The sequence below is a fragment of the Carassius auratus genome, chromosome 35 (genome assembly GCF_003368295.1).
Source record: "Carassius auratus strain Wakin chromosome 35, ASM336829v1, whole genome shotgun sequence".
NCBI classification, from domain to species: Eukaryota; Metazoa; Chordata; class Actinopteri; order Cypriniformes; family Cyprinidae; genus Carassius; species Carassius auratus.
The window spans coordinates 9,856,231-9,878,942 of record NC_039277.1 but is presented as its reverse complement, the minus strand read 5'-3'; the positions used below and the strand labels follow the sequence as shown (position 1 = coordinate 9,878,942).

At 36.6% G+C, this 22,712-nt stretch overlaps 2 protein-coding genes and 1 long non-coding RNA gene across 3 annotated transcripts; 2 read left to right on the top strand and 1 right to left on the bottom strand.

Annotated features, from left to right (window-relative positions):
* Nucleotides 1–6,632: 6,632 nt before the first annotated feature.
* On the bottom strand, nt 6,633–10,758 carry LOC113054341 (WD repeat-containing protein 74-like). The gene is made up of 10 exons (XM_026219821.1): nt 10,593–10,758; nt 10,326–10,432; nt 10,109–10,233; nt 9,942–10,005; nt 8,999–9,142; nt 8,800–8,901; nt 7,946–8,102; nt 7,580–7,722; nt 7,338–7,391; nt 6,633–7,187 (listed from the first exon to the last, which is right to left on the bottom strand). The coding sequence occupies exons 1-10, from the start codon at nt 10,651–10,653 to the stop codon at nt 7,005–7,007; spliced, it is 1,140 nt and encodes a 379-aa protein (XP_026075606.1). The 5' UTR covers nt 10,654–10,758; the 3' UTR covers nt 6,633–7,004.
* Nucleotides 10,759–13,502: 2,744 nt separating this feature from the next.
* On the top strand, nt 13,503–15,348 carry LOC113054340 (uncharacterized). Its single transcript, XR_003277366.1, has 3 exons — nt 13,503–13,788; nt 13,939–14,103; nt 15,159–15,348. It is a non-coding gene; the product is annotated as an uncharacterized LOC113054340 (long non-coding RNA).
* A 156-nt stretch (nt 15,349–15,504) lies between these two features.
* LOC113054339 (protein cornichon homolog 2-like) lies at nt 15,505–21,389 on the top strand. Its single transcript, XM_026219819.1, has 6 exons — nt 15,505–15,812; nt 17,840–17,908; nt 18,108–18,155; nt 19,039–19,151; nt 19,239–19,382; nt 19,558–21,389. The coding sequence occupies exons 1-6, from the start codon at nt 15,732–15,734 to the stop codon at nt 19,583–19,585; spliced, it is 483 nt and encodes a 160-aa protein (XP_026075604.1). The 5' UTR covers nt 15,505–15,731; the 3' UTR covers nt 19,586–21,389.
* The last annotated feature ends 1,323 nt before the right edge of the window (nt 21,390–22,712 follow it).

The following is a 22,712-nucleotide window of genomic DNA, read 5'->3' as shown; positions in this document are numbered from 1 at the left end:
CGTTTATTTTTTCTAACAAAGAAACATTTTTCCAGTAAATAAATAAAAAATAAAAAATAAGTATTAATATGTGTGCTGCTTTATAACTTGCAACATATTATTTAATGTTGAATTGGAAAAATACTGGCATTCAAACAACTAGAATGAATGAATGAATGGATGGATGGATGAACCAGAGGCCATAAATTACTGCTTAGTGCAAAGACATTTACCTCATTCCATACCACATATATAACTTTATTATATTATATTATATTATATTATATTATATTATATTATATTATATTATATTATATAACCCTTTAGTTAAATCAATGCCAACTCTTCTATCCAGTATAGTATGAATTTCACATGACAAACTTACAGTACAGTAAGTACAGTATTTCTGTTTTGGGGATGGGGGTGGAGGGTTTCTATTGAGCATGTAACTGGCAGACTGCTATATTTGTCCTGGACTTTCAGGACAGTTGCTGGTCTTAGTCTGTGCCGTGTTTGACACTGTCATAAGGGGGTCATAGGAAGTTACACTCGTCACCCACTACGCTCAGTGAAGACTCTATAATGTTCTTTCAATCTGAAACTATAGATATGAAAAGAAAAATATTAATTATTTAGAAATCCGTTGTTTGGGACTTTATATCACAGTAGGACTCAGAGGACCTGTCCTGCACCACAAACACCTCCAGCCTGGTCAAGAAGGCTCACCATCGTCTCTTCTTCCTCAGGACACTGAAGAAGAACCAGCTGTCTTCAGCCATGCTGGTGAACTTTTACCATTGTGTGATCGAGAGCATCCTGACCAGTTGTATTACAGTCTGGTATGGGAACTGCTCAGTTGCTGAAAGCAAGGCACTGCAGAAGGTGGTGAAAACTGCCCAAGGCATCACAGGGACACCACTTCCTGCTATTGAGGACATGCAGAGGAAACGCTGTCTATGTTGAACTCGTAGCATTCTTAAGGATTCCTCTCATCCTGACCATAGGCTGATTAACCTCCTGCCCTCCAGGAGGCGCTTCAGGAGCCTCCGGACAAGGACCAGCAGATTCAGGAACAGCTTTTTTCCCTACAGCTGTCTCCTTACTGAACTCTGCCCTCTGACAAAAACCAACAACCCCCCACACACCACACACACAGACTCCTCACCCCTCCTCATCACTACATCTGATTATTTATTTATTTACAAACAAGCAAAAAAGCAGTAAACTTGTTACTACTTGCACTACTGTCTGTTCATCCAGAAACACTGAGTAATCCATTTGCACACTGATATATTTTCTATGCACTTTACTGTAAATTGCACTAGTGTAAATGATGTTCATATATTCATAGTTTCTGCCTATAGTGTACATACACTTTTACATAATCCATCTGTATATTATGTTCATAGTACACATATCTGTATATCATGCTGATAGTATTTAAAATCTGTAAATTATTGCCTTATTTGTATAATTATTGTACATTTGTAACACATTGTAGATATTGTATATTCTGTACTAACTGCTTATTGCACTTCTGGTTAGATGCTAACTGCATTTCTCTCTCTCTCTCTCTCTCTCTCTCTCTCTCTCTATATATATATATATATATATATATATATATATATATATTAGTTCAGCCATAAAATATAGTAAATTTTATGTCTTTATGTTGTTTCTACATTAATTTGAAGATTGTATAAAAATATGATTAATCGTGACTAATTTCAGAAAAATGTGCGATTGATAAATTTTTTAACACAATATATATATATATATATATATATATATATATATATATATATATATATTATAATCTGCAATATTGTACTGCAACATTTGCATTGAGCTGTCTCTACATGTTGGTAAGCTTTCTGACTTAGAACTATTCCTGTCCATGACTCCACCGACATTTCAGGGGAAAAACTGAAGTAAAAGCAGCCTGACATTTACAAGAAATCACGATGTTTGTGGGTGAAGTGGCATATTGTCAGTGATCATACTTTCTTTTCAGTGGTTCATTCAAACTGTGACTAACAGAGGGAACAATATTGTTGGAATAGCTTTCAGAACAAATTTTTGACAATCATTCAGCATTTGAAGCAGCAGGTGTGCAGGTGTCCTATAAAAACAGAACTTTATCAAATGTTAGTGTGGACACTAATATAGTTATCATTATTCCCATCCCGTTCTTGGTGTGAATGGGTCTTAAGTCATTGCAACGTAAATCTTGAAAAATGGTGTTAATAATGAATATGTGAAATTTATGCAAAGAAAAACATTGATAAATTAAGAAAAGGGCAAGAGCAGGGGCACAACACAAATATATATTTCACATTCATTTCATTTTAACGAGGAACTTGATTTTGATTGCTGCCAAAAAAGTTAGATGGTTAAACAAGATACTCTGTATTATCCAAATGAAACAGTTACGTTTTGGTGAGCTCTGCTCACAAAAAAACAATTGAAGCCACATTGGGACCCTTCTTTAGACTATGAAACCCTTCTATTCTTTTGATATTTCTATTTTTTTTTTTCCTCCTGTAGTGAATTATATGATTTATATGAAAATTGTGAATATTGTCCTTTATGTTTATATTTTCAAATTATGTTGTAAATATCTGTTAATCGAGGCAGCCCTGTTTTATCTCTTTTCTTTTCTTTTGTGTAATTGTATTTTGTTATTCTATGCTAGTTACTTTTTTTGTGCGTGTCTTTGTTAACATAACTTTAAACTTGAAATAAAATATACAAAAATAAGAACTTGATTTTGAAATAATTTAATGTTCAAATGAAATTAAATGCAGTGAAAATAAAACATATATATAAATAAAAAATATTAAGATAATATCAAATAAATCATGTTGTAGTATAGCCTTGACATAAATGTTCCCCAAAAAAATTCTAGTCCAACATTTATACAACGCCCTGCATTCTCTGTGCAAATCAGTGTGTGTTTAGTAGGATAAACAGGACAGTGGCCTACAGAACTGACAGGCAGCTGGACTGCAAACACTGGCTGTCAATTCATAGGTCATCACCCTGTGTCCCAGACACTGGTTTAAACATGCTTTCTAACAACATGCAAATAAATTTACAGCCACATAATTAATAATTGCAGATCATTCATTACGACTGTATTTGAACTCAGAACCAAAAGAGATAAAGGTGACTATCTGCACGCAACAGCAGCTCCACTGGAAGACATAAGAAACCTTCCACATGGAGTTGCTGTTACACCCAGTCAGCACCAAATCTTTGGAAAGCGCTCCCTTTGGACAGCGGAAGGAAGTGCACATATTCCATCGCTGATGTTACTGTGTCCCATTCTCATTATACAGTGTAGTTCTTCAAGTTTAAGAAGATGCCAAAAAAAGGGAGGAGGAGGAAGTGGTGCCACCTGTAATAAAAGCATAGAAAACCAAGTTAGAGGGTTAAATCAGGATTCAGACAATGCGTACTGACTGCCATTAAGGACATGTGTGAGTTTCTCTGTTGATTCATGACTTTGACCTCTTGTTTCTTTCTCATCTTTATGACATGCCATAGACTCCATTATTGGCCTACAGCACGTCCAAAGTGCTAAGACTGATCTTGATAACAGCAATTTTATGACGGCAGTCAACATGAGGGTGCACGGTAGAATTTGTGTATGGACTGATAGAAAAAAGGGTGTCACTCAATAATTTCTGTGCCTTTATCTCCCTAAGTTATAATTTTGTAGATATCACTTCCTTTTAGTCGTGAGTTGCCCATCCCACATGCTCTATCATGTTCTTTCTCTCTCTTTTCTTAGTTTATATCATATTTTAGACTTTCCCTCGCCGTAAAACTTCAATTGCTCCTTGCTACCTTTGGCAAAACAGCATAATAAAGCAATTATAGGGGGCACATAGGACATGAGTCAGTCTGTGTAATCTGCTCCTGTTATCCTCTTTTAAATCCACCATTATCTTTCTCATCCCTGCGCCGTATCCAGCATTTTTTAGGGTGAGAAAAATCAATGGCGTGAACTCATGTACGTGGTTCATTTTTATGAGAATTCCCAATTGCTGAACTTGATATCGGAATAACGCTCACATGCATTTTATCAAATGTTCTTTGTAAAAAAGAAAACAACTGCTAAAAATTTGACATGTCATAGTAGTCTGCGATTGTTGTATAAACACTGATCGAGTCAGCCTAAGACTGCCATTTATTTGCATTTGAACTTTCGTTTCTGCAATTAACTTTTAACATTTCATTAACAAAAGTTTGAAGATCCTTCTTAAACAAACTCTACGCCCCTTGTAAGTCATTTGCAAGATCCTGTTCTTGGAAAGTAATTTTTCATATGTCAGCACAAGCCTTTTGCATTCTTTTCTTATCCTTTTTAAAAGCATTAGCTTGACTTTCTCAGACAATGCAGGTATATTTACATTAAAATATTAATCTAGCCTTTCACAAACAAACAGGCAGATGTTAACATTGCAAATTCCTGCATGAATCAGCGTTAAGTGCAGAGAGGCGAGGCAAAGATGTGAACCTCCATGATTTTTCTCAAAAACTACACACTCATTGTTCCTAAAATATGAACCCAGTAGCTACTTTAAGAGTTACTTACATTAATGGTTCTTCCGTGTGGGAGTCCAGGTTTTTTTGGAGCTAGAAAAAAAAAACAGAGAGAGAATGTATGCAAACTAAAGAAACCTTTTTCTAAATACTGAGATTAAAGAATTAACAGAAGCAAAGCAAAATATGGCTATAAAAAATTAAAAAGGTACTGCAAAAAGCAAAGTTAGTGACAGCCTGACGAGAGAGCGAGCAGTTGAGAGGGGAGGTTCGTCAGCAGTGCTATGTCAGGCCGAGAGAGGCCAGTTTAAAAGTGATTTGGAGTTGAAGCTTAGTTAATAATTACACTCCCCGTCAATATTTAACATCTTTTGGCCCTGCCCCTCACATCCAACATCCTGGACTCCTATGGACTTACACACAGGCTATCTCAAGTATGCTCTTAGGTACATTTATAATTTTTTCAAAGTATCACATTCATTAAATGTGATTATGCAAATGTTGTGAGCCAAATAAGCATTCAATTCTTAAGTCTTGCCAGTTTAGTTTAATCTAAATACAATGAACCACTGGGGGACGCAATGGTTTAATTTACTTAGTTTTATTATTTACTATGTAAAGAATCAGAAAATTGCTTGTTGAATATCATGAAAACTACTTTAAAGTCTTGATTTTGGCATCATATAGCTGTGGCATAAATCAGATTTGATGTAGGTCAATTTCTTAATTACTGGTAATGGCACAGCATGAGGTAATGCTGCATGATTAGAATAGATGAAATAGACTATGGACTCTAAACATTGATCAAAGAATGAAAAACAAGAAGGCTTTATAACAGGATAATAAAATGCTCATGAGAGAGGGTTAATTATTGGCTTTGTTAGGTTAAAGAGCACAGAAGTGCACACTATGTGAAGGAATTCTGATTGTCAAACACAGAATGGTGTGTCAATTAATGTACCATGACAAAATACTCCATCTAAGCACATATTTTAGTACCTCAGGCAGGTGGAAGTCTGGGTGGAAAGGGTCAAAATCTGCTTGCATTTCTTGTGATAAGAGTTTTGGGATCGGACTTCAAGTTAAAAAATAAAAATCCAGACACACAATCTAACATTGTGCCCAAACTGTTGGAAAATGGTTAAATAATTAAAGGCCTGTACGATAAATACATTTGAGGATATGTAATGTAATGGATGTGCTTCTGGGGTTATCTGCAGCTATTTCCCTCACTTTGTAAGAGGAAATCAAGAGGAAATTAAATATTTCCAGTGGATACGACCTTGTAATAGCACGCAGGGTCAAACCACGAGCATGCAATGTTTTATGGTTTTCAAAAGTTTACAGGAACTATACCGGAAACGTTGAGGCTGTTGTCCTGCATATAAAGCCACACTTTTGGTTCTTTAATCGCAAGTCAGCAGTCAGGAATACTGTCCCTCCACCCTGATAGGTCTCTGAGTTCAGTTCATGTTGTCATACTTCATCACTCCCTCCATATTTTATGCCCTTTGCTCTTCACCTCCTTTAAAATGTTTCCATGGTAAAGTATCCATCATGTAGAAGGTGTCATTTATTAGATTCTCTAAACACCACAAAAATACATATGGAAACCACATTTCATCCCTCTCTTCATCACTGCCTATAATCAGATTAAGAAAAAAAATGTACCCTACAAGAAGTTTGGACAGAATTTTTATAGTAGTTATAACAGAACTGTGCTGGCAAATGTTACGTTTTTTTTTAGATGTACAGCTATTAACATTCTCATTTACAAAGTCGACAGTTTCTGTGCTAACCAAGATGTACCTTATCTTATCAGACGCTAGAATAGGGTGTGTTTAAGTGTTCATAACGCAATGTGTAATACACACACCCACACAAGCACAAGTCATTCAAGGTCAAGTCAAGGACCAGAGCAGCACAGATTCAAGTTTCTATTCTTGTCTCTGTAAAACAAAAATAAAATAATTATGAAAAGGATACTACAAATAGGACGTGGGGAGAATTTTAACTTCACATAAAGTAGTATTGTAGAGGCTTTAACATAAAACTTCTGTAGGAAATATTTTCTGAAGTGCACAGTACTAATATGTGTGCCAGTTTAGTGATACATGTTAAATCAAGTCAGTTGATTGCCAGAAAACGATGAAAACATGTTTTTGAAAGATTCTGTGTTTATGATATACAGACTCTTCATTAAATTGTGTTTAATACAGTGATCGTTTTCACATAAACTTGAGTTTTTTTTTACACATTTAAAATGTAATTTGAATATCACATTTTAGATCATCTCATTTGTAAATTCACTTTATGGGCAAAAATAACGATCTGCACCTATTAATATATATCCATATTATACAGTCAGTCTCTCAGGCTTAAGTTTCTTCTTGGCCACTGCTGATGCAGCTTTACTGATGACATGATAAACTGTGTATAAAATTATAAAAATGTCCATTAGAAATCACTTTACATCACTTTTTTTTTTTTTTACTAGCTTTCTTTTCTTTGTTTGCATCTACTCCAGTAACAGTTGCTTCGTCTTTCTGGGCGGCCCTCTTTTTTGCCTTCTCCGTCACTGTTTCCATGGTATCCCAAACCTCATCTTCCTCTGCTTTCACCTCTTCTACATCTCCACTAACATCAGCATTTGATGACTATAAGAGAAAGGCACATAAATAGTCATTAGGATGCAGTATAAAATCTTCTGCAAGAAAGCAACTTCCATTGTCGTTACAGTTGATAGGCAGTTGCATAAAAGCGAATCATTAAAATTATGCTCTTTCTGACACTGAACCACTGCTTACCTCCAGTTCTCTGCTAGACAGCAGTACGCAATTGAGTCGTGACTTCAGATATACCTGCATAGAGAAAATAAGTGCATTTATACAAACACAACAGTGAGTGGGAGGCACTTCTGATTATATGGTACATGCAATCAGCTGGAAATATAAGAGGAGAGGTGCTATAAAGAAATCTGCAGAGAGAATAAAAGAGATGAATTGCAGGGAGAATAGAGAAAGAAACCTGATTTCTTGTGCATTCGTACCTTGTGCTGTAAGGACCGGTCCTCCAGGCTGTGTACTCTCAGAAAACGATCTAAACCACAAGAGGCCACCAATGGGAGGGAAGGATGGCACTGCAGCCCCCGCACTGCCCCTGCCAGACCCTTAAGACACCCACACACAAGCCCTGCAGGCAGAGAGAGAAGAAAATGGGGTCAGACAAAACCAAACTCTCAGGAGTTCAATAATATTACAGCGCATATATGGAGAACGGCTGGCCAAATACATCCTTTATACTTGGAACACACACAGATCCAGGACAAAAAACCCTAAGCGATTGAGCTTCAATCAGTTCAGATCCAAGGCTGCCTAAGAGAACAAAATAAATGGAGCATCCACCTACTGCTTACCTTTCCGGAGGTCAAGGATGGCGAGCTCCCCGTGAGTGTTGCCCACGACCACTGTGCCCTGGCTGGCAGGAAGAGAGAGTGCTGTGAGCGGGTACTCTCCGAACTGAGCCTCCAACACCGGCCTTCTCTGAGGCGTCGAGGGGTCATACACACGCACCTGACGGAGGAGGAGCAGAACAGAGAGGGCAAGATATTTTGAGTCATGTTTGATCACAGGTGTTTACCTTAAAACACAAAGGAACGACGTGAATAAATACAATAGCAAAGGGTTAGGGATAAGCTGAAAAAGATGATTAGCTCACAATATATTTCAGAATCTTTCGTTACCATTAAATCTAAGCCAGTACATGCAGAAATACACTACCTTTCAAAAGTTTGTGGCAAGATTTTTTTAAAGAAATTACTACCTTAAAAAAAAGTGTCAGCAAAGACATGGTTTCAAATAAATGATGTTCTTTTGAACTTTCTATTCATCAAAAAATCCTGAAAAAATGTGTTTCAACAAAAATTAAGAATCTTACAAAGAAATACATTACATTTTAAAATGTATTCAAGATGTTATTTTAAGTTGAAATAATATTTCACAATATTACTGTTTAAACAATTTTTTTTCTTCAAATAAATGCAGTCTTGAGACTTTCAAGAAAATGCAAAAAAAAATAAAAATCTTACTGTCAACAATCTTTTGAATGATAGTGTACAAACTCAGGAGCTCACTGTAAACAAAAAATTCAGATATATGATATTTATAAAGTAAATAATTTTATTGCAGATGGAATAAATGTGTCCAGTATAGATAACGTGCTAAATTACTGCAGACAACACAAATGGAAAAAGCCAGAGTAGAGACAAACCTGATGGTGTCCAGTGCATGTGACTATTTTATCTGAATCTGGGATGAAGCCAATGTCTCTCACCCACACGGGCACTCGCATATCCAACCAGTCATGAGCAACCTGATAGATCAGAGAAGAAAGAAAGAAGCTTGAAACACAGAAATAATAAACTACCGGGGTTGAAAAGGTAAGGTATTTTTCCCCCATTTTTCCTTACATTTTTGGCTGTGAATATTGGCTTATCTGGTCTCTCTAGATCCCAGACTTTCAGTGGGTTCTCTTTACCCCCTGTGGCCACATGATGGCGCTGTGATTGGTTCTGTTGCATTCTGCATACTCCATTTCCAACATTTACCTCAACCTAAGAACAGAGACAGATAAGGTTGTTTGAGATTTAAGTACACATTTATCTTAAGAGACAAAAAAAATATATAATAAAAAACCTAATCTACAATTTAAATAGTAAAAGCAGTGCTACTATGCTACTAGCTATATAATAAACAAGTAAAATAATCAATGTTGGGTCACTTTGTGTTTATGTGAGCACAATAAAACATCTCCTCCCTTTTCTTTTAAACAGTCATACCCCTCTTCTGACCTACAATAGGTATATATATATATATAAAAAAAACACTTATAAATCAAAATTAAAATACAGTGATAAATGACAGTTAAAATGTTATATTATTTTGCTTTTATGTGATATTGAGCTGTTTGTGGGTTTATATTATGGGGACAAAATCGCTTTTTATGTACTGTACTGAAAGGGAGCCTAATGTCTACTCTATCTGCTTTATCAGAGTAACAAGAAAATGAAATCAAGTGATGAATATAAATATCTATATATACAGATTACACAATACTAAAGTTGTTTGTAAACTTTAGTATTGTTGTAAAGTTTTTTACTTTTTGATCCTGAATCTGCAGGGATTAATTTCTAGATGCAGATATATTAATGTTGTTTTCATTTTTTTCATGATTTTTTACATTTTTGATTTAGTGAATAGTCCTGCATTGTGACATATACATTTTTAAAAGCACAAATATTTCAAGTAGCATTTATTTTATTAATATAAGACCATACAAGTGCATGTATAAAAAAATAAATAAACTAAATATAGCACACCACGCTTTAGTAAACTGAAATCACACTGCCTTACGGTTTCTGTGCTTCCTTCCTTCCAAACCTTCAGCAGTCCTGACTCCACACATGTAATCATTGAACTGGAAAAGAAGGAAAGAAAGTAGTTCATTCCTACAGTACATCAAAGCAAACCAACAAAACTTCCAGTACTTCATTAGCCCCTGCAGAGACGAGAATAAGCACCTGTCAGTGACAGCCAGTCCTGTGAATCTGCCCTGTGAAGGATCTCCACACTCTCTGCTCGCTGTGAAGATTCCCTTGTCTGTGCTGAAAGTCTTCACAGTGCCGTTCACACTGCCCACTAACACCTGCAAAGATACACACATATAGACAGTGTCTGTCAGTCACCAGATCATGCTGATGAAGTCTGTTCCTCCAGATCTCTCTCTCTCTTCCTCACCTCTGACTCGTGAGGGTCTCCCCACGCCATCACACACACCTCCTGATCTCGACTCAAGCAGCTCATCTCACAAAAGTTAAACGCCTGCTTTTTGGTTAAACTTACCCCTTGAGATGAAATGTGGATGACAACAAATCATTAGTTCAGTGAACCTCAAGAAAATTAAAAGGCAGATATGTGGTGCCAACTCACGTGTACCATTCATGGCTAGCTATCCAGCCATAAAAGTGTACAATATGTCGACAAAGAGACGGGAAATACATTTACCTTTTAATATTCCAGTTTCAGACCCGAGCCATATTGAGCATATTTGGCTTTTAGCAGCCATTTGAAAGAAACCGAGAGATAGTGGATTTACTGACTTAATAAAAACAGATCTCCACGTTACTGTCGCACACAACTACGTCCGGGTGTAACGCGCAACCTAAGGACATTTGGTTCCGTTCCCCACTAACTCGGTTTACTGACGCTAAACACCAGTGCGAGATTCAGAATGTTGTCATGCGATTACATGTAGGCTACTACAGTTGTTTATCCTATAATTTTCATTCTTTTTTTAAAAAAAGAAAATATATTAGATATAAGCAAGGAAAGGGACTTTCTAGGCAAAGAATGTTAGGGATGTCTTCCATGGAAGAAAGTAAGCCAGACAACATGAAGTAGCTTCTTCTTCGTTTTTCTTTTTTTGTGAAGTCTCCCTTTATTTCAGATATCTCTGCTATAAAGACATAGTAGCTAATTTACAGATAAGTGTGACTATATATTAAAACAATTAAAATAAAATCATTATTTTTATATGGTAAAAATAACTTTTTATTTCCAATGAATTTACATGACATTTCTACTTTGTAATGACGTTTTTTTTCTACTAATAACAATTTCTACCCAATAACTATTATATGTTTATTCTTAATAAAATATATTATTATTATTATTATTTACATGTACATTACTTTTCTAAATCTAGAAATCACTCGTTTAAAAGTCATCCGAAATCACGTGAACCCTGGTTCTTAAATAAAAATGTCAGTTGTTAAGGGAACAAATTAAAATAAGAATGATTTTAAACCTTGTTTTGGTTTATTTGAATAATGTTTAGTCATCTGCTTGGAAGTGTTTTGGGGCCCCCTAGTGGGCCCTGGCCCCCTGGCTAAGAACCACAGCTATAAGAAATTACATCCACCAAATGGAACTGCAGAAATAAGAATTGTTTTCAGAAAATTTCTGCAGACAATCCTTTATTTATTTGTAATAGATTATAATTGATCACAGATTAAATATATAAATATATATATATATATATATATATATATATATATATATATATATATATATATATATATATATATATATATATTAATCTAAAACACATATCAACACTTAAAGGTACAGGTTGTAGGACCTACCACTAGAGGGCACACTACCAAAACAATAAAAATTGCGTGGTTTGATGATGCTAAGAAGGAGCGTGGGATGATGGGATTTGTTTTCTTCTACCCAACCGCTGACGGGCATCAATCAGACGGGAAGATAAATCATGGATTTAACGTGAGTTCAACGATTTGCGCGAGTAGATTACATACAAAGTCAATGCAAAGACGCGATCAGACTATGGATCAGAAGGGTCTTTGCGCGGGTCTAGAGACGCGATGCCCCGCGTTTGGCGTGTATGCTCCATAATACTAATCTTGTTGATCGTTATAATAGCATACGTTTTCTGTAAAGATATGAATCAAAACAACTCAAAAAACAACTCTGTCGAATAAAACACAAGCGAGATCGGCATCTCTTTCTAGTTGAAGTTTGTTGCGAAGCTACTTCCGCATTTGTCCACGACACAGTTGTCATGTGGTTTCTACGTCAGTAAAGGCGGTAACAAAAGGTAACAAACGTCATTGACAGGCGACTGCACTGCCCCATGTCACTGTTTAGAATGGGAATTTTCTCATAATTTACAAGTAGTTGAAAACATTAGAGATATTGTTAGTAATCAGCTGGACAATATATATATAACACTAGCCTAGTGGTTTTTGGATATTTTACTTCAAATATCTTACAAATTGTACCTTTAAGTAACTAAAATCAGTTGGGGTTCCCCTAAATAGCATTTTATAAAGGACAGTGAAGAGAGGAGACTTTCAGAGTATAGGAGAATCCACCAGATGGTACTCTTGGACTCCATTAGAAGAGCACCCACATAGCATGCTGGAAATATCTGTCAAAGCTGTTGTATGTGCTTTAGGATACAAAGTCGTGTGAGGCAAGACATTTTGTTCCATGTATGTCCACACATGTAGCAGAATCACAATAAAGCTCAACTTGACTTGATGATATTTGTATGTCTTCCTGAAAAACAGAGAATGCTGCCTATATTGCTGCAGTAATGTAAGCTATAAAAGCAAATCTTTTATAAAGCCTTAATGTCGGAATGATTCAGTCTCTTCTCCCTGGGGAGCATGTCAATCAAGTTTCAGTATTTCGCATGCTTTAAAGAACACTATAAACAAAGATGAAGACATTGTGGGGATGATTTGAAAACAGCTAATGAGAGAAGAAAAAGAAATTCCCCAGGGAGTATTCACTGGAAATGGATTTGACACTGTCTAAATGAGGTGGCAGAGAACCCAGACATATTCAAAGGTGTGAGATATTACTATAGAAATTTCTTATATGCAGGTTTTCTACAGTTATGGAAAAACTGGAAAAAGAATTAGGTTTGTTGATTGTAATTAAGCATACTTTGATTATGAATACAAAAGATACATAATGGAACATAATGTTTATAATTTTCTAATGTTTTGAAATGTGAATGAGCATTTATGTTAAACTCTAAATACCTCACTTAAGATATTTGTACACTAATAAGTTTTTATCTATTATTAATATTAGTATTATAATAAAATCATGGAATTTCATGGAATTTTTAGAACTCTGTGGGGAAAAAAAACATTGCGAATGAAAAAAAAAACTCTCTTAGACTCTTCTCTACTCATAATCTTTGAAGACATGACTGCAGATTTGACTAAAAAGAAAAAGATAGAATCAAACCTTACTTCATCCCTCCTGCAGTGACAGAAACGCACTTTCAAGAAGATAACATTGTATCAGAGAGAGATAGTAAGAAAATAAAAAAGGGAGGGAGAGAGAGAGAGAGTGAGAGACAAACAAGGGAAGCCAAAGAAGAAAAGCTTCCTCTGCCCCCTCATATCTCTCCAGGGAATGAGAGAGTATGGCAAAAAATAGAGGGATGGAGGGAGGGAAGACTGTTGAATGTAGTTGAGCACAGCGATCAGAGGTAATAACATCACATTTTAATTCTAATCAAAGAGATGTGGATAAGAGAGAAGGGCTTTTCCATTGGTTCTGCTTTTGAGATCAAAAACCAGCAGGGAATGCTTCAATTCGTAAAAAACTGAGAGAGGCAGAGAAGGAACGAAAGTGAGAGAACGCGGAGGATAAATAGGTAAGGGGGAAAAAAGAAGAACATTAAGTTAATTAAGTATCAGACTTCAGAAAGCTGCGCAGGATCAAAAGCATGAGATAAAACAGAAAAATATGGCCAGCACATTCATGCATATTTTGCTTCTCTCTGCTGTTTTATACCTGGTTGCAGAGCACCCAGCGTCCAATGAGAGACTGTGATGGGACCAACACTGACACCCAGAGCAAAGCAGACCAGAGATTTCTGACATGGTGTCGACCCAGATTAATTGGAGGAAAAATGAGGGGAGAGAGGACAGACAAAGACAGACTTGCGCCGCTGCTTCAGAAAACACGGGTAAATACTCTTGTTCTTTCATTCTGTCATGTAGCACAGCTAACTTATTCATCCATTCTGCACTGTCATTTTGAATGTCTCTGTTCATTCATGTTTGCATTGTTTAGAAGAACTGAACACCATTACAGTTTTGTTATGGATTCATACATATTCAGACAATTTTTTGGTTTGATGCATCAGCCAAATCTTATATCGTCAATCAGTAAAATTGTAAATAAATGCAATAGTGCTGGGAATGCACATGTCTGCAATAGATTACTCTGTATAATAAGTTCAATATATAATTGTAAAAATCATATTAAGCAAGCTACTCAAACTATTTTTATTATTTTTATTTTTTTGTAAAAATAATTTCTTACAGTCTCAATGACTCATTTTGAAGCCACAGGAGTGTGGCTTTAGCTCTGGTCTAAAGGAGTCATTTTTAATGTTCAATGGGTTCATGTTATAATCCATAATGTCAAATTATCAGCACTTGAAACTGATCAATTATTCTAAGAGAGAATATGGATCAAGACCTGTCGACATATGTGTCCAGGTATTGTTTAAAATGACAACACTATGGCAGTTAAAATGTGTCTAATTGTAATTATTGTAAAACAATCATTCATTGAGTTAGGGCCAAAAACATTCATCCATTACTTAGACACTCTTAAAAATAAACGTTCTTCATTGACATCAGAGGTTTCATGCAGAACCTTTAATATCGATGAACTTTTCCATTGCATGAAAGTTTTCTATAATACAGATTATTCAAATATTCTTCACACTTAAAAAAAAATAATAGTAAAAAAAAAAAAAAAAATATATATATATATATATATATATATATATATATATATATAGATATAGATATAGATATAGATAGGTAGATAGATAGATAGATAGATAGATAGATAGATAGATAGATAGATAGATAGATAGATAGATAGATAGATAGATAGATATTTTAAGAACTGTTCACGTATAGGGTTCTGCTATGGCATGACTGCAAAAACTCTCTTTTAGAAGCTTTAGTTTTAAGAGTGTAACTCGAATCAATGTCTGTTTTTCAGAATGTATACCGAGGACATTCATCCTCCCATGTGCCCACAAGATATTTCTTAAGGTGTTCTACTGTAAATAAGGTGTGTGGACCCAGTGTACAGCACTAATCTTAGAGCCGGGGGAGGGGACGATTCTCCACATACATACAAACCCCCTTCTGCCAATCAGAGAGAAAGACAGAGAAGGAGAAGGAGAGAAAGTGAAGGAACAGAGGAGACGGCAGAGAGGCTGAAAAGAGGAAACAGCTCTAGCTGTTATCTTAGGTGGACAGAGAGGAAGAATTACACACAAACACACTGTCCAGCCACACGTTACAAGACGCTCCAGCCAGCGGAGGAGGATCACCAGCTAGACACCTCATATCTGCAGCTCCAGACCAAGAGGATTCCTCTCTTATTCTATCCCGACTTCATCCTAAGCTGGACCGCAAGCTTTAAGAGGAGAGACAGAAGAAGAGGGAAGTGCTTTGTAACTTCCTTGAAAAGGGTGAGAGTGTAAAGAGAGACAGAGAGAGAGAGCGGGGGAAATTTCCCCTTCGCCCTCTCTCGACCCAGATCACCGTCAGGCTGGCTGGCACAGCCATGGCCTTCACCTTTGCGGCCTTTTGCTACATGTTAACACTCGTGTTGTGTGCTGCCCTCATCTTCTTCGTCATCTGGCAGGTACGTCTGTGGTTTTAGACCTAACTGCGTGAATGTGAATTTGTATGAATTCCTGTTACTTGTAACTCTGTCGCACTTCCATTTCAATTGCCATCCATGTCATTGCCAAGTGTCTGACTGCGTGTGTGTGTTCGTGCCAGTTTTTTGAGCGCAGAGACTGGTGTGTGTCTGTCCAAGCTGTCTCCCCTGCCCTAACAAGAGGCCTTATCCTTTGAGGTGAATACAAATCACGGCAGTTATTAATAGATTGATGATTTAAAGAACAAGATAGATAGATAGATACAGAAGAAAAAAACGGAGGAAAGAGATGGGAGCATACCTGTGTGTATGTGCACACAAACACACATATATACAGTTAATAATGTAAATGTAAATCCACAAAACCTTAAGAATGATTACACCTGGGGAAAAAAATTAAGAAATTTTATTTAACTTTGGATATTTTTAGGACTATAATTTTAGATATTAAGCACATTCATTTTAAATTGCATGTTTATTTTCATTTAGCAATTAAGCCCATTAATTATCCATACTGTATAAATATATATAAGAATTTATATATAATATATAAATAAATATGTGTTTTAAAAATGTATTCATACATCATGGTTGTATTTGTTGTACTGCATTTAACTTTGGAAGTTTTAATTTTACAAAAAGGTTCTACAAAAAAAAAAAAAAGAAAAAAAGAAAAAAACGATTTAATTAATGACAATATAATGAGAATCACCACTGAAAATAATAGGAATAAAAAACTACAACGTCTAGATGCTTTAAGGCCAGGAAAATATTAGGGGAAAATGTCATGAAAATTATGTTACCATAATATTAATACAGTATATATAATAAAAAATTATGTATATTTCAAAATATTATACATCCATCTACTCTCCTAACTGCTTACACTCTCTAGGGATGTGGGTTCAAAAGTATGAATTCATCTTAATTAAAAAATATATATAATTTAAATAAATATATTATTTTATAATTATAAATATATTTATAATTTCTTATTTTTCGTCTTTTCATTTAGAGGTGTAATGTGCCTTAGATATATTTTAGTGAGATTCACAAAGCACACAAACACAGAGAGAGAGAGAGCGCTGAAGAGGAAGAGGTCAACATCTCATTTGAACTCTAGTGGTTGTTCTGTGCCAGCACACTGTCTGTAGAATCACAAATGAAATTTGCACAGTCGCCGCCAGAGACTTCAACATCATCTGTATTCTTCATATTAGAGGCTGCATTCTCGCAGAAGGCAACAGCAGACAAACACAATGGCCCAGAACTGTTAAAAATCTGTCTGAAACACTAAAACACTAGAGAGCAGAGGTTTCAACACCTAAAACACAAACCCTTGAATGCCAAACAAGAAGTCAGGGATATTTTCAGATCGGCATAAGACCGCAGACCTTACTTGTAAGACGTTTAAAAGGCCATTAAGAAACAGACTTGAAATGACTGAGCATTGACTAATGACAGGAGTGGGAGAGATTCTAAACATGAGTCATTTGGTGTGAGTGTGTGTGTGTGTGAATGTATGTAAGAGATGGAGAGAGTATGGAGACAGAGTGTGGGGGAGGCTGAGAGTCTGTGTATGAGAGCATGCCGGCGAGAAACCATGTTATTGAGAATGCTTATCAATATGTAATTTGCTTCTGACACTCCATCCCCCTTTCCTCTCCTTCTCCCCCTATCTTTGTAAGGCTCTCAGCCAATAAGAATGTGAACTCACTTCTATAGCAACCATGACGCCTGCTTAGGGGTTCATTCGATCACCATAGCAACTGCATCTGTTTACAGAGAAAGAAGTGAGGGGATGGCAGGAGATATGGATCTATAAAGGGTTAAAGAAAAGAGGGGAGAACATAACATGAAGCTGTAGGAATAGCTACAGAATGTGAAAAGTTAAAGATAAAAAGGGCCACAGATGGTACAATCCTCCTACATCGTCTCTAACCTCCAAAATCTCCAGTGGTTTTGTTTAAATGCTCATGTAACACGAATTCTGTTTGTCTCTTCTCAAGATTATTGCTTTTGATGAGCTGCGCACAGACTTCAAAAATCCCATCGATCAGAGCAACCCCACGAGAGCGGTGAGGCTTTTCTTAGATCACGATTCCTTTCACACAGCACAAACTACTCAGCATCACTCTCCCGACTGTGAACAGCAGGTTTCAGAGACACCGAGACGGCATACATGCACATATGTGAACACACGCAGAGCTATACATCCAAGTCTACAGTCAGAGTGTGCTGTTAAAAATCATATTGCGTTCTTCTGTTTTTCCTCAGAGGGAAAGAATATTGAACATCGAAAGAATCTGCAACCTCCTTCGAAGGGTGAGTGAAATTGTGGCAGGACATGCAAGAGAAGCCCTATAAAACAGCGAGAGATGCATTGATTGTGCAATTGTGATACAATTGCTGATACCCTTATTTGGTAAAAAAAAATAAAAATAAAATAAAAAGATAAAACTATAAAAAACATTACAATACACAGTATGAAAAATGGATGTTCAAATAAATTATAAAATGTCTAATATCGGCTGATATTAATAAAGTGCTGATGTACACTATCATTCAAATGTCTGGGTTCAGTGGAAATTTTTTTTTGAAAGAAATTATTACTTTTATTCTGCAAGGATGCATTCAGTTTATCAGCTTTCTAGAATCCTAGAAAAAACAATGTATCATGGTTTCCACAAAAATAATATTTCTTGAGCAGCAAATCAGCATATTAGAATGATTTCTGAAGGACCATGTGACACTGAAATTTATAATAGAAGCCTTGATGAGAGTAAGAGACTTCTTTAAAATAAACGTTAAAAAAGCTATCATGCATGCATCATGCAACAATAATTTAATAGGTAGAAATGCCATGACAATACAATTTTAAATACTTTCCCATAGACCCCAGGATATCGGTCATCGGGCCCCTGATTGAAACCCCTTGTGTTAAAACGTTCTGTTTCTCCTAAAGCACCACTAAATTACCTACTTCCTGAAAATGGTATCATTATATCTCTTTTTAAATCTCACCCCCTTTGCTTTTATTGCTCTGTACTTGGAGGCACACTCATGTATTCAATTTTTCACACACACACATTAAGAGTCAGAACTGAATGTGCAAAAGATACTTATGAGGAATAACTGAACTCATGCTTTCAAACATGACGAATACTTGAAACTGTCCTTAACTGTGTTTTATCCCCCCCACCCCCAGCTGGTGGTTCCAGAGTATTCCATCCACGGGTTGTTCTGTCTGATGTTCATGTGTGCAGGGGAGTGGGTAACTCTGGGCCTTAACATCCCCCTGCTCCTCTATCACCTCTGGAGGTAATAATTTTCAATCACATCTACTTCACTGAAATTTCAAAATGGGTCTCTATAGCAATTCCCCCTCTCTCATTTTCTCTCCCTCAGGTTTTTCCACCGTCCTGCAGATGGGTCCGAGGTTATGTATGATCCAGTGAGTGTGATGAATGCAGATATTCTGAATTACTGCCAAAAGGAGTCCTGGTGCAAGCTAGGCTTCTACCTTGTGTCCTTTTTCTACTATCTGTACAGGTGAGTCCTCCTCATTAATGTAAAATGAGCATATTAGAATGATTTCTGAAGAATAATGTGACTTTGTCGTAGAATGTCTTTCTTAATTTGAAGTAGATGGTGAAAGTTTGTTTGGTATATCTCCCTTAATTCATCTCTCTCTCTCTCTCTCTCTCTCTCTCTCTATCTTTTGCAGTATGGTGTATGCTTTGGTCAGCTTTTAAGTGATCAAATGAAGGACAGACGATTGCGAAAGAAAGGAGAAAAACGACAGAATAAGGACCGAACTATGTCGCGCTCTCCTCTCCCTCATCCGCAAACCTTGTTCAGCTCCTCCTCAGATCTCCTGGGTGGGGGTGGATGATGGACAGATGTAGAAAAAGCTCAAGACAAGGAGGCATTTAAAAGCCATCAATGTTAAGCTGCCTCAATCACTGTCATTACAAAAAAAAAAACAAGTGGAGAGATGGACCAAAAGAAAATGAGTGCAACAGACAGAGAGAAATACGGTGAACAAAAGGCTCAGGCAGTGTAGATGTTTTGTAACACCATTGAATTTCTCAAGGGCTGCTGAAAATTTCCGCTGCTCATAGTATCAAATGGTTCTTCTTAAACTCTAAGAAGAGACACATAACGTGCTACTGAAGCCATTACAGAATGTGTTCCCTTAAATTTTACATCAGTAGACCGTGGACTTTGTTGCGACGTCTTTTTCTTCAGATAACTTATGTCAAAGTATTTAATAACTGCTAAGTATTTGCTAATCCAGTATTTGTGGTAGATAAATGTGCCCTGTATGTTGAGGTACAACATAATAATTGATTAAATTATGAATATATGGCTCAGTTGTTGCAGTTCGGTCAGGGTAGTTCTATTAGTGTCCTTAAACAACCGCACAAGAAGTATATTTTTACGTCAAATCTGATGGTGACGTTTACAAAGACATTTCGAAGCAAATCAACCAATGAGAACACAAACCGGAGAAACTGTTTGAGCAGCGTCACATCTGAGTACTGACACCCTATTTTTCGGGGTTCGTCCATCATGGGCTGCGGTGAGAATGAGTGGTCAAGCAGAGCGGCAGACTCTTAATTGAGACGGGCGTGCAGGACGGGCCGTACCGGTGGGAAGAGAGTTCTGACCCCGACCTCTGCCGGAGTGCAAATACTCGATAGACTGTGACAAATCATAAAAGCACTTTTGGAATGCCGACAGATGAACTGTAGCAAACAACAAAGGAAGACTTATTTGTGTCGAGTGGGCTGACGTGCGTGAGACAGCCGAACACAGCAGGCCGTGATGCAGATGATGCTTTGGGAAACAGATTGATGATGTTGTCATGACAACGACGACGGTCTCACATCATATACAAACTTTTCAGGCAATCTTCTGTGTTGTCAAGGCTATAAAACATTTAATGCCGCTCTGTTCTGTGTATCATAGGGCCTCTCAGTTTGCGTCACCTGGAGTTCCTGTGTTGTGCTATGTCCATCAGTCTGCTAAACAAGTGGATTAATGATTATTTAACTAAACAGTGTGTAGTTCTAGCTTCGTAGATGAATAGAGTGGCCAAGCATATCTCTCCTGAGCTGCTGCACTAGCTAGAACGGCTTTGTATTACACTTAAAATTTTGATAACAACACAGTCTGAATGCTTTTTTAGCAACACTTCCGATCTGGTTCGAACTCCTGGGCCTTCTTTCCATCTTGGCTTTGACTTGATGTACCCTCAAAAATGTGAATATATGTCCTGGACAACTGCTATTAGCACAGGAATGTGGGTCGAGACACAACCGACTGGGTCTTCATTACAGGCGTCATCACTGAATGTCTTTTTGTGATTAATATTAGTTCACATGCAGTATCTACATTTAAGAATACCTGCATGATTATGTCTTTTATACATGATTCATTAATGTACGCTACAGCACCTTTGGTAACGTCGAGGTCTGTATTCGGTTGAATACAACCAAATATCTTAAATACTCCAAAAGCAATTACACAAGTTCTAATAAAATAATGTTGCAAAAAAAAAAAAGTTTGTTTGTTGATTTTAAATATATGAAAAAAAAATTTTATTCTGATCCTACAACATCCTTTTATTCAGGAAGGATGCAATAAATTGATCAAAAGTGACAAAAGTTGTATAAAGAAAAAAAGTATATATATATACAGTATTGTTCAAAATAATAGCAGTACAATGTGACTAACCAGAATAATCAAGGTTTTTAGTATATTTTTTATTGCTACGTGGCAAACAAGTAACCAGTAGGTTCAGTAGATTGTCAGAAAACAAACAAGACCCAGCATTCATGATATGCACGCTCTTAAGGCTGTGCTATTGGGCAATTAGTTGAAAGGGGTGTGTTCAAAAAAATAGCAGTGTCTACCTTTGACTGTACAAACTCAAAACTATTTTGTACAAACATTTTTTTTTTCTGGGATTTAGCAATCCTGTGAATCACTAAACTAATATTTAGTTGTATGACCACAGTTTTTTAAAACTGCTTGACATCTGTGTGGCATGGAGTCAACCAACTTGTGGCACCTCTCAGCTGTTATTCCACTCCATGATTCTTTAACAACATTCCACAATTCATTCACATTTCTTGGTTTTGCTTCAGAAACAGCATTTTTGATATCACCCCACAAGTTCTCAATTGGATTAAGGTCTGGAGATTGTGCTGGCCACTCCATAACATTAATTTTGTTGGTTTGGAACCAAGACTTTGCCCGTTTACTAGTGTGTTTTGGGTCATTGTCTTGTTGAAACAACCATTTCAAGGGCATGTCCTCTTCAGCATAGGGCAACATGACCTCTTCAAATATTTTAACATATGCAAACTGATCCATGATCCCTGGTATGCGATAAATAGGCCCAACACCATAGTAGGAGAAACATGCCCATATCATGATGCTTGCACCTCCATGCTTCACTGTCTTCACTGTGTACTGTGGCTTGAATTCAGAGTTTGGGGGTCGTCTCACAAACTGCCTGTGGCCCTTGGACCCAAAAAGAACAATTTTACTCTCATCAGTCCACAAAATGTTCCTCCATTTCTCTTTAGGCCAGTTGATGTGTTCTTTGGCAAATTGTAACCTCTTCTGCACATGCCTTTTTTTTAACAGAGGGACTTAGCGGGGGATTCTTGAAAATAGATTAGCTTCACACAGACGTCTTCTAACTGTCACAGTACTTACAGGTAACTCCAGACTGTCTTTGATCATCCTGGAGGTGATCATTGGCTGAGCCTTTGCCATTCTGGTTATTCTTCTATCCATTTTGATGGTTGTCTTCCGTTTTCTTCCACGTCTCTCTGGTTTTGCTCTCCATTTTAAGGCATTGGAGAT